The following is a 12,359-nucleotide window of genomic DNA, read 5'->3' on the forward strand; positions in this document are numbered from 1 at the left end:
CATGGAAAAGAAAGCAAGGGATGCTGTTATATCAATACGTAATATCTCAATCCTGCTGTGTGAACTAGTGATGGGCACTGTGCGATTGAGTCAGTTCAAATGTGCGACTCAGCTGATAGAGCTGTGAGATGAGAGATTCTTATTTGGTGAGTCCCCTCCGTAGACCGCACATGACTCCCTCTGTGCACACTGTGCATGTCTGAGTCATGAGCGGTAGAAGTCTGCTCCAAGTGCACACGACTCCCTTTGCACACAATGTGCGCTGGAATTGTGCGAGGCGAAGTCGAGACTCTCTGTGCTCACCAAACTCCCTCCCTCCCCTCCCTCTGCACACAATGTGCGCTGGAATTGTGCGAGGCGAAGTCGAGACTCTCAGTGCTCACCAAACTCCCTCCCTCCCCTCCCTCTGCACACAATGTGCGCTGGAATTGTGCGAGGCGAAGTCGAGACTCTCAGTGCTCACCAAACTCCCTCCCTCCCTCCCCTCCCTCTGCGCCGCGCAATGCGCACGTTGGAGTCTTGTGCGGTGGGAGTGGGACTCCATGAGCACATGACTCCTTTCGCGCACACTGTGCCTTGTAATTGTGTGAGGATAAGTCAGACTCCCAGTGCCCATTACTCCCTCAGTGCACACTGTGCGTGTTGGAGTCGTGAGCGGTGGCAGTTGTAGCACACACGACTCCTTTTTCAAACATTTTCCATGTGAGGCTCATCGCACGATTGGCGGGTCAAAGGGAGCTCATGGCACTATTCCCGGTAGCCCACTGCTCACCTTTTCACGCCGCTTGATAGATTCCCCTGATTCATTTTCTGGGCATTACTCTGAAGAATCTCACATAACCCTTATCGGTATCCCCCCTCCCCTCAACCCAGAAGCACTTTGATGAGTTGTACTGTGCTAGTGGCTCTCTGGAGTGTGCTATCAGCAGTGAGGCAGCTCCACAAAAATAGTTCCATGCAACTTGGAAGAAAAATGGTGGAAGATGCTCATGTAAAAGAGTTCGGCAGTGGCAAATTTTTGAAAATAATACGAGACAAAAATGAAAATTTGTTCTAACACAACTAAAATTAATTGAAAAAATTGATTATGAATTGTTAGCATGATCATGTAGTTTTGGAGAGAATATTTTTTTACAACAGAATTTTTTAAATTGTCATCTTCTCTAAGCACAAGAGATGGAATACATTTTCCATCTTCCATGAAAGATATAACATATCGGCAGAAATGGTTCCTCAGTTAATATATCACGTGTTAAACATTGTGACTATGCAATACGTGATTGAATTGAAATCAATTTTTCAAATTGTGATCTAGGAAATGTTGCATTTTAAATGTTCGTTCAGAAATCCCCCCCTCATCACCTTCTCCTATTCCCCCCTCCCCTCAACCGAGAAGTGCTTTGCTGAGTCGCACTCTGTGAGCGGCTCTATGGAATGTGCTGTGAACGGTGAGGCAGCTCCACAAAAAGAGTCATTTATACCATCACTAGTGTGAACAGTGGTGAAATTCACATGAATTGCCATGAGAAATAATTCACCTGGACTGGGAATGGAACCATGGACCATTGACTATGTGGGCCACTGCGCAGGCCACTACAAGTTCCTGATTTCCCATGGCAATTGTACCAAGTCTCATGGTAGTAGATGTTAGGCCCTTGCAGTCCATCCAAGAAGGCAATGCCAGGAAGAAAGAAAGGACTTGCATGTAGGACTCGCACGACTCAGACTGAGCCTCAAAGCTGCACATGGTAGTAATGTGTTTAATTTCAATCCTGCTGAATTTTTTCTCAGGGCAATTCATATGAACTCTACTGATGATTGAATCAATCTTATAATAGAGGAAAGAATAAATGTAAACTGACAAAATAAGAGATTTTAAATAGTTCCGTAGGCACTAATTAAATAAATCATCTCAAAGTGTTAATATTTCTAGTACATGAAAATTTGTAGTATTTCATAGCAGATGGTGATGATGATGTTTGCAATCAGATGAACGTGTTGATGGGCCCTGAAATTTCAGTGGCATAGTTGTCTGACATTGTCTTGAGGATTAATGGATCAAGCCAAGATTGAGCTCAGTGGAATCAGGTCAGTTCTGAATGGACAACACCACCCTGCACTCGCTGAGCAGTCTGTTTAAGACTGGCTTTCATGAACTTGAGTTGGATGATGATATAATGGAATAGCACAGGCCAGTCAGCTGAGCTGATTCCATGTATGGCCATGTCTACAAGTAACTGCCGTCCCTTGGGGTTAGCCATTCACTTGAAAGATGATGATAGACTAGTGCACCACTGAAAGGTAAGTGCCCATCTGCACCTTCACTAGGTTGGAAACTGTTGAAATTATTGACTTCTAGATAGTGGTAACGTTATTTTAATATCAAACACAAATACAATGAGAACTTCTTGTTCACACGAAACAGAATTGACTTCAACTGAGCACATGGTGTGAATCGCACAGCATGCTACAACCAACCATCGATATATCGATAGTGTCTAAGCAAACTATCGAATGTAGTTAATTTGCTTTTCAATACTTCCTCTCAAACTAACTACACACAAGTTAAATTTATTGCATCAACTAGACCCAGCATTTCACACAAAGTCTTAAATCGTGGCCCTGCCAATGGCTTAGTGAGAATGTCAGCCACTTGTTTCAAACCCTCGACATGTTCAATGTTCCATCACTGCACTTTTCCCGTACAAAATGGTATTTAACATCTATATGTTTTGATCTCTTATGAAACTCTGGGTTATTTGCAAGTTTTACAGCGCTCATATTATCAACTAGTAACTTTGGTGAGTCTTTTAAACATGTCACTTCAGAAAATAATCTTTTCAACCATACCAGTTCTTTAGCTGCTTCACTTGCTGCCACATACTCAGCCTCAGTGGTGGATAATACAACACTTCTTTGCTTTTGACTAAACCAAGAAATGGCACCCCCTGAGTGCATACAAACCACCCCAGTCCGTGAATGTCTAGTTTTTATATCACCAGCATAGTCTGCATCACTGAATCCATGCAACACTTGCTCTGGGGAATCAACTTTATACAACAATCCATAGTCAGCTGTGCCACGCAAATACCTGAATAATCTTTTCACATTTTTCCAGTCTTTGTTTGAGGGGCTCTCAAGGGATTGGGAGACAATACTCACGGCATAGGCTATATCAGGGCGTGTAGCCACCATTAGGAACATAAGGCTCCCTACAGCCTCACGATATGGTATACTGGCATCCAAGGGTTGATCCTCAGTGCCATCGTCACCACCAGAGGCACCAGGTTCGGCGGGTGTCGAGACAGCATTTGCATCAGCAAACCGGAACCGCTCCAGAACCTTCTTCGTGTATGAACCTTGGCTCACAAAAATTGAACCATTGCTTAGCTGCTGAATTCCCATCCCAAGGAAAGAACTAAGAGGGCCCATAGTGATTTTAAACTCCATCTTTAGATGCTCTAAAAACTCACTCATTTCCCCTTCATCTGTTCCAGCAATCAGCCCATCATCCACATAGATTACAGTTAACAGTTTTTTGTCCATCCTATTCCTCACAAATAGGCAATGGTCAGCAGAGCTCCTCTTCATCCCCTGTTTTGCTAAAAATGCAACCAGTCTGTTATTCCAGCAGCGAGGCGCCTGTTTCAGTCCATATATGCTTCGATTTAAGCGACAAACTCGGTTTGTGCCATCCTCATACCCCTGTGGTTGCTGCATGTACACTTCTTCTTTAAGTTTTCCATAAAGAAAAGCTGTTTTCACATCAAATTGTTGAAGCTTCAATCTTTCCTCAGCAGCCACACTAAGAACCGATCTTACAGTCTCGAATCTTGCCACTGGACTAAAAGTTTCTTCGTAGTCAATACCTAGGCGTTGAGTACAACCTTTCGCTACCAAACGTGCTTTGTAGCACTGGACTGCCCCATTGGCTGGATGGGTTTTCACACGAAAAACCCACCGATTATTTATGACCTTTTTTCCATTTGGTAAATCAACTAGAGTCCACACTTCATTCTCTTTCAAGGAGTTCATCTCATCTTCCATGGCACTCTTCCACAAGTCTCCATCTTCTGAATTTATCGCTTCACTAAAAGATGATGGAGATGTTGACTCTGCTGCCATGACATAGTCCTTCAGATATGCAGGCTGCTTTACTTGCCTTTTGGGACGCAGCTGGGGCATCTCTTCATCTTCAGATGGTTCTTCCTCTACTTCTGAGTCGTCCACGGATTCAAGATCTCCTACCTCCTGATTATTGTGTGGTTCAGTATTATTCTCATCCACATTTCTCTTCTCAGGATGATTACTGATTCTAAACTCTGACTTATTGGGCAAAACTTCTAGTGGTTTAAACAAAACATCTCGGCTCATTATTACTCTTTTTGAGTTTGGCAGCCAGCACCTATATCCATCCCTTTCATCGCAGTATCCTACAAATCTGGCATATGTTGATTTCTTGTCCCACTTCCTCTGGCGTTGCTTAGGAACATGTACATAGCATTCTGCACCAAACACTTTCAAGTGCTCTACATTAAGAGGACCTTTTTTCAGCCATACTTCCAGAGGGGATTTTCCATATACCTTTGACGGACTCGTACGATTCAAGACAAAGCATGCTGTATTCACAGCTTCCGCCCATAGTCCTTTAGGAAGATTTTGTGCATGCAACATAGATCTTGCACTCTCCACTAAAGTTCTATTTTCACGTTCTGCCACTCCATTCTGTTCTGGAGTGTAGGGCATGGACATCCGTATCTTAATACCTTTCTTTTGAAGGATTCTTCTAACATGTGCATTGTTAAATTCAAGCCCACCATCACTCATAAAAGTATTTATCTTGTTACCTTCATTGTCTGCCTCATTCAAAAATATTTCAAGGTAATGAGGAACCATATCTTTTGTCTTCAAAAAGAATACTCGGCGATAACTGGAAAAATCATCCTTCAGCAGTAAGAAGTACCTACTTCCTCCAAACGATGAGGTCTCCATCGGCCCACAGAGATCAGCGTGGATGATCTCACCAACGGTATCAGGTCTGCAGTCTCGAGTTTTGTAACTATCACGGTGCTGCTTTCCCATCACACATCCAACGCAGAAATCTTCTTCTGCTTGAACTTCAATACCCCTACTTTTCAGTACCTTCTTCACGTGCTGTTTACTTTGATGACAGAGCCTTTCATGCCATAATTGAAGACTAGCATCGACTGCTGTAACGTTGACTTCAGTAGAGTCCTTTGGACGTTGGACAGTCATTTTTAATTCGTACAACCCAGTCTCCGTCTTCACTCCCACAAGTTTCACTAGGCCATTTCTTTTGAAGATGCACTTTCTCGCATCCGCACTATATTTAAATCCCTTTTCTACAGTCCTTCCTACAGAGAGTAAATTCCTTCCCAATTCTGGAACATACCAAACATCTCTAATATCACATGAAACAAGGTTTTTGTCTATTGACGCCTTCACACTCACAGTCCCACAGCCATGCGCCTTAATTACTTCACCATTTCCTACCGTGATATTCACAGGCTTAGTAAAAGGAGTGTAGTCCATGAAGTAACTCTTATTATTAGACATATGCTGAGAGGCACCAGTGTCTGCAAGCCATGCTTCTCTAGGCACATTATTACCCTTAACTGAGAAAGATAAAAAACTTGCACCCTTGCCTGAAAAATGTTTGTTCCTCTTTTTACCTTGTTCAGGGCACTTGTTTGCTAGATGACCACGCTGATGGCATTTAAAACATTTTCTAGTCTCTTCTTTACCTTTCTTCGATTAGGCTTTCACAGCAAAAGCAGATGAGTCTATTTCCTTTTCCGGAAGCCTCATCTCAATTAATCGAAGTCTCTCAATCAGAAGATTGATAGAACGATCAGGAATGGGTATACTCTCCCACACACTTTTGAATTCAAAGTATTCCCTGGGCAAAGTCGACATAATTCTGCTCATCAAGAGCAATTCAGGGAGCACAGCATCCGTCAATCGCTTCAGCTCGTCGTTCAGGTCCGTGAAGTCCTTCTGGAGACGAGCAACGTACGCTACGATGTCTTCGGATTCCTTTTTCTCCGACGAGAAAAATTTCTCCATCAACCGATCCACTCTTTGGCCCGAACTTTGCTCATATACTGACAGCAGCTTCTTACAAATTTCTTCAGCAGTGGCACATGTCGCAGTCAATTCAACATCAACATCACCCATGCTACTCACGAGTATAATTTGTGCCAGAGAGAGAGTGCTTTTTCATACTCTCGCACAGCAAGTCTATGCACAGTAATTTCACCTTCAGAAGCAGCCGTGGCAAGCATAGCGGGATGTCTTCGTCCGTGAACTACATCGGCCACTTCGTGATGCTTCAAGAATAATTCTATTTGCCGTTTCCATCTACTCCCAATTTTCCGCACCCTTCAGTTTTTCAATATTGGCTCGGAAATCCATTTTATAGTCCGTTTGGAACATAGAACCGAAGAACAAATCGCCAAAACTAAAGTTGCGATTGGAGTTCATAAAAATAACGTTCTCTCACTAAAACTGACCGCACATTTCCGGTGATCAAGCAGACTGGGTCCATAACCTGTTGAAATTATTGACTTCTAGATAGTGGTAACGTTATTTTAATATCAAACACAAATACAATGAGAACTTCTTGTTCACACGAAACAGAATTGACTTCAACTGAGCACATTGTGTGAATCGCACAGCATGCTATAACCAACCATCGATATATCGATAGTGTCTAAGCAAACTATCGAATGTAGTTAATTTGCTTTTCAATGTAAACCTCATAATTTCCCTTGAATTCTCATCATGTAATTTTAAAACATTTTCATTAAATATCAGAAATGCTGTAAGCAAAGTGTTGATGCTCCAAGGGCAGATCATATCTATAACAAAATGAAAATTCAAAAAAGAATCGTTGATAAATATTGACATTTATCAATATTAACAAAGAATAGCTAGAATGATTATGGTTATTGGTATATGTTTACTGAGCTTTAAATTTTCCCTTAAATTTTCTGATTAGATTTTCTCTGGTGTGGCTTTACATTTTTCTGAAATGGTTGCCGTGTTAAGTGCACTAAAAGATTCCTCTTACGTATGGAAAGAGAATGGGGATTCATAAAGGGATTAGTTCTGGGTAATATAGCATTGATGGTAAAAGACTGTGATGGGTCACTTTGTGTTGAACGGGGAATTTGGAAAAAGAGCTGTCCATCAATTTAGCTCACAGATTTCAGTGATGGGAATGGGAACAATCCCTGCGAATATAGTTGTGGTCCAAGTGTACTGTCCACCTAATTATCTCTAGGAAGAAGTTTTTATGAAGTGAAGATAGTCTTGGACCTGGAATTCTCAACACCAAAATAGGGATGGTCCTTTGGGATATGATTGTAATGGAAGCTATTGCAATAACTAAATTGCCTGTGAGCTTTTTAGCACTCTTTGCTCAACCAGCCGCTAGATCAGCTTGCTAAAATTCTGTTTTTTTTGACCTCATTCTACCACAAAATATCATTTTTTAGGGTAGAGTAAAATCCATTAACAACTCTGGTCTCAGGGGGACAGAATTTGTAACCATGTTAATGGCATCCCGCATTACTGCAGGAAACGTTTTGGGAAACCTAGAAGAAACCTCTAAAGCTAAATTTGACCACAAATATGTTTGCATTATACAATTTGAAAACATCATTTTGTTGTTTTATGCATTGTCTATGACTGTTTTAATATAATAGCTTAAATAATCTGATATTTTCTTTTGACACGGAAGTTGATGGAAAGAATTTGCCCAAAAAGTCACCTAAAAGTAGCAATCTAAATCATAATGAGTGAAAGGGGAAAAATAGTGAGGCCCAAATGGAGGTATATCCAAAAGCTAAGTTTAGTGGGGCACATTATTAGTGGTTTTCACTGTATTTGTAATAGATGCATCATGGCTAAGTATTTATCTTTTAATCAAATTAAAAAATACAGTTTGATATTTAAGACAACAACTGCATCACATATTGTTTTCTAAGGTCCTAAATCCAAAATTTTCTTGAATTACTCTCTGCATTTGTCACCTTTACCCCCATGTACACTGCAAGGATTACAGACTTCGGGTATGGCAAGGAGAAGGTATTTTGAACTTGTTGGTGGAATATGTGGAGAGGGGGAGCTTTGGCTGAGTATTTTATGAATACAGCTTATATTGCAAGTCGTAAAAAGAAAATGCCATTGAATGCATATATTATTGGGCAGTGAGATTAATTTTGCATGCTCTTATTAGGGGTGCTGAAGAGCATAAATAATGACAGATGAGATTCTGCTATTACTTCCTTGATGATGAACTGTATTTTCACGGGAAAGTGAGATAGGAAAGAGGTGACAGTCATGTGGGCTCAAGGGAAAAAGAACTAAAAGCCGCTTTGTGGAGTTTGAAAGAGTCAATAGGGTGAAGCTAATGGGAAAGCTTTCTCTGAAGATAAGGTCTAATTTGGAGAGGCAAATGACTTCTAGGCACTTCTTATAGGGGTTACAATGCAGAATAGAGGGTAGGTGAAGGAGAATTAGGATGGGCAGACATTGGTCAGGTGTGAGATAAGTCCTCTTGCTGTTGTTTTTTAAATAAATTTTCTAAAATTTCATGCATAATGCTGATATTCTGTAGGACTCTTTGATTTCTGGGTTGCCTCTAGGTGTACAAAATTCTAATAACATGAACAAGCAAGACTTGGAAATGGGTCACTCACATGCATGCTGGCAATAAATAGATTTGAATGTCACACTTCTGCTAATTTGGAAGACATTTAGTTGAGAATTGCATGTAAGATGTTGTATTATAATTAAGTGAACTGTTTTCACTGTCTCATGAAAATGCTTGCGTGATTTTAAGGATCACTTTAGAAGAAATTAGACTTAGAAAGAGATTAGACTTAGAAATTAGACTTAGAGAGAGAATAAGAAATTAGAAAGTAGACTAAATGAAGAAAGTATTGCCTGCTTGAAAAAGAAAATAATATTCGGAAGGGGTAGAATGAGTTCATTGGTGAACTTCACAATAGCATAACACATTCAATCCCTTCTGATTAATTTGTTCATCATAACTGTTGAAAATTTAGACTATTATGTATCCTTAGCAAGAAAACTAGAAAGGAGCAAAACCAATCTCTACATTCGTACTCAGTGATTCTCTCATATTTTGATATTGATTTAGGATATTGACTGTGGTCATTCCACAATTCGTGTAAAATTTTTATTTTTTTCATATTGTATTCATCATTTTGTCCATTTGTTGGTTCAATTGAATAAATGTATGACTTTATACATCATCATCATATAACACAAATATCATGTGTATTGCTTGTTTAATTAAAAATACATTTTTTGAGAAAACCACATCGTGGGCGGGAGCTTTAGTATACAATCGTGCAGTAATATGTTAGAGCTAGCTCATCAATCAGATTACTATCTAAGTTGAAGCTATTATGAATTCAAAATTGATCAAGAGTTTACTATCCATTATTATTGCAAAGATGAGGGGCCCTCTTGTATAAATCCTCATCAGAAATATTCGGAAAAGGCTTGCAGTAGTTAGAGGCATTTTAATGGAATATCAATGGATACTGGATAGTGATGTGACTCCACAGCAGATGAAAATGATTTCAATTTTAATGAAAAGATCATCTAGAGGGGAGTATGTCTTATATGAGCTGGGGTGTGCTCGGGAAGGCCTAGTGCTATGAGACTGCAAAGTTTTGTGAGTGTGACGTCTCAAATTTGTCAAATCTCTTGTGTTTACATGGGTTCAACATGAACTTGAAGAGTTCTGGGATGGTCTCTTGAGAAATGTGTTCCATCCCAAGAACCAGTCTGGCTGCTATCAATTTAATATAATGACAGAGAACTCTGGAAGAAGCTTCTCATGGTAGAAGAAGCCACTGTGGGCAAATTTTGCTAGAAGTAAAAAATGAGCTCCAACTGAGGAAATGCATGCCACCAATCAGGTTAGAGAATTACACCCAGATGGCTTATTCTTGCTGTTAACTCTGCAACCTGAGCTCTCAAATGTGTTACCACGCAACTTCACGATGTCTACTGGATCACTGGCAGCATGTTGCCAAAAACAATGCTGTGAAACTGTGTATTGGTCTTCATGCAAATGCTAAAATTGAAAGCATGATTTTAGTGCACAATAATGGATTGCTAGTAAGGCCTTCACTCAATAGTAATGTTTTTCAAATTGTAAAACATGGTTTGCAAAAAAAAAGATTAAGTGAAATCCATGTAACCTGCAGATTAGACATTCAATCCATGTCTAAGTCCACACAGGGCAGGAATTTGAAGATTTGATGGAATCTGTTGAATGCAGGGATTTCAGTTTCAACCCATCTCTTCACACATCCGTTATTTAACTAGTACAGTATCAAGGAGCTGTTGATAGTGAATTTCTCATCCTCGTTTCAAGTAAAGCTCAAGTGTTTATCTTAGTTTACTTTTAATTGTCGTAATAAACAAGAGGGTAGGCTGAAATTTCTTTCTGGGCCTTCTATATTGATCTCGGGTTTTTTTTTCCAGTACACAGTGAAACACCTTCGGATGAAAGTGATGGTAGTGACCTTGATGTTTCCAGCTCTGCCACACGACCTCGATATAAACCTCACAAACGTTCCTTTCGGTTAAAAAAGAAGTCGGGTGTGGGACGGGGTCCGGTTGTTCCCGTTGGACCCCCACTCATCCCCCTGCCCCCTGATCTTCGTGGACTCCCACATCATCCCACAGCTCTCCAACAACAAATCACCTCCCAGATTACCTCCGACAATGACCTCTTCTCTCCTTCATGTAAGTGCTTGTACTAGGCTTTGAGCTAGTTTAATAAATCTAAGAAGTAAGAGCATGCATTTCCTAATACCATTCTGTTGCTATGTAATTATCAGTTTTTTGTGCTAGTTAACTGTTAGCCTCTCATAATCAATGAATGGAGCACTCTCTAATATGCTCAAGGACCAGTTGTATGCAGTTGTTTAATAATGGTGTGAGCACAACTTCTGCTTTTTTATTCATGAATTAATGAAGTACATATTTTCAAAATTGAATAGAGAGAAAGACCAGCTAAAGATTGTTGTATAATAATGCTGAGAACATATTAAGCCACCTTATATTTTCTGTCTGTGCTTCAATCTGAATAGGGTTGATAGGTGAGGATAGAACCCGCCCCAGACAAGGTCAGTTATGCGATGGTGGTTGGCGTAACATGGTGAAACTCCTTCATGATGCACAAAGGTTAAGAAAAGACTTCGCTGTTTCACAAAATAAAATATATTTGCGACCGGTTTCGATACAGCTTATCATCATCTGGCAATTACAAGTATCAGTACATAGAATTTATACCCTTGAAGGCGTTTGAGGGGTACTCCACCGCCCCTCTAACGCCTTCAAGGGTATAAATTCGATGTACTGATACTTGTAATCGCCAGATGATGATAAGCTGTATCGAAACCGGTCGCAAATATATTTTATTTTGTGAAACAGCGAAGTCTTTTCTTAACCTTTGTGCATCAAGGTCAGTTATGCGTGAATCACTGGGTTGCTGAGATGTTTCTTTCCTTGTATTGCCATTTACCATTTCTAATGACCTGGAAATTTTGAGATGGTGGAGTTCTCTTCTTAGCATGACAGCTGGACTGAGCTCCAAGAGACTTCTGTCCCCTGCACCCTGATTATGTAACTGTGAGAAGGGTGAGAGCGATGTCGTTGCCAGGGGCAACGCGATTCCCACGACGGAAGGTGATAGCAGCGATTATGAAACCGTGATCGCTCTCTTTATCACGCTGCGAGCGTCATCGGCCTATCACATTCAAAACCCATGGTGACAAGCATATGCTGACATAAAAACGAGCACTAAATGCCTATATTAGCAAAAAATTTATGTTTATTTAATTTAAAAATGCCCTATAATCGATTAAAAACCAATATAATTCTCAATTATTTCATCTGGAGTGCTCTGTTGACTTTATAGTTGTCCACGTTGTTCAATTGTTATATGTGCATTAGGGTTATGACTTTTTGTACAAAATTTGATTTCCTGTGCCACAGAAGGATGAACTTTTGCTCAAAAATAATGCTAGAAGTCTTAGTTTCGTTCTATTTCTAAAAAAGTCTCCCCCAACAAGAAATTGCTAATTGGAATTTCAGTCATATACAAGGTACATCCCTGTTCTTTCTTGAGCCTTTTCAAACATTCCTCAAAGATCTCAATCTGTATGATGGGACTCAATAGAGGAGTCAGGATGTTTATAAGACTCTCTGAAATCTTATATGACGGTATTGACCTATATATTACTTGATAGAAGTGTCCAGAAAGTTCTAGAAAATTCTCCATTTTT

General features: G+C 40.1%; 1 protein-coding gene across 11 annotated transcripts in view; it reads left to right on the plus strand.

The window, feature by feature from the left end:
* The window catches only part of LOC124171709 (rho GTPase-activating protein 190), a 647,547-nt gene that overhangs the window by 509,819 nt on the left and 125,369 nt on the right, over positions 1-12,359 (plus strand). For 9 of the 11 annotated variants that reach the window (XM_046550979.1, XM_046550973.1, XM_046550981.1 and 6 more), the window contains one exon: positions 10,552-10,815. The exons of the other annotated variants lie outside the window; for them this stretch is intronic. In XM_046550979.1, coding sequence (XP_046406935.1) covers positions 10,552-10,815 — 264 coding nt within the window. The remainder of the gene's footprint in view (positions 1-10,551; positions 10,816-12,359) is intronic. 11 annotated transcript variants of the gene reach the window in all.

The sequence above is a fragment of the Ischnura elegans genome, chromosome X (genome assembly GCF_921293095.1).
Source record: "Ischnura elegans chromosome X, ioIscEleg1.1, whole genome shotgun sequence".
Lineage (NCBI taxonomy): Eukaryota > Metazoa > Arthropoda > Insecta > Odonata > Coenagrionidae > Ischnura > Ischnura elegans.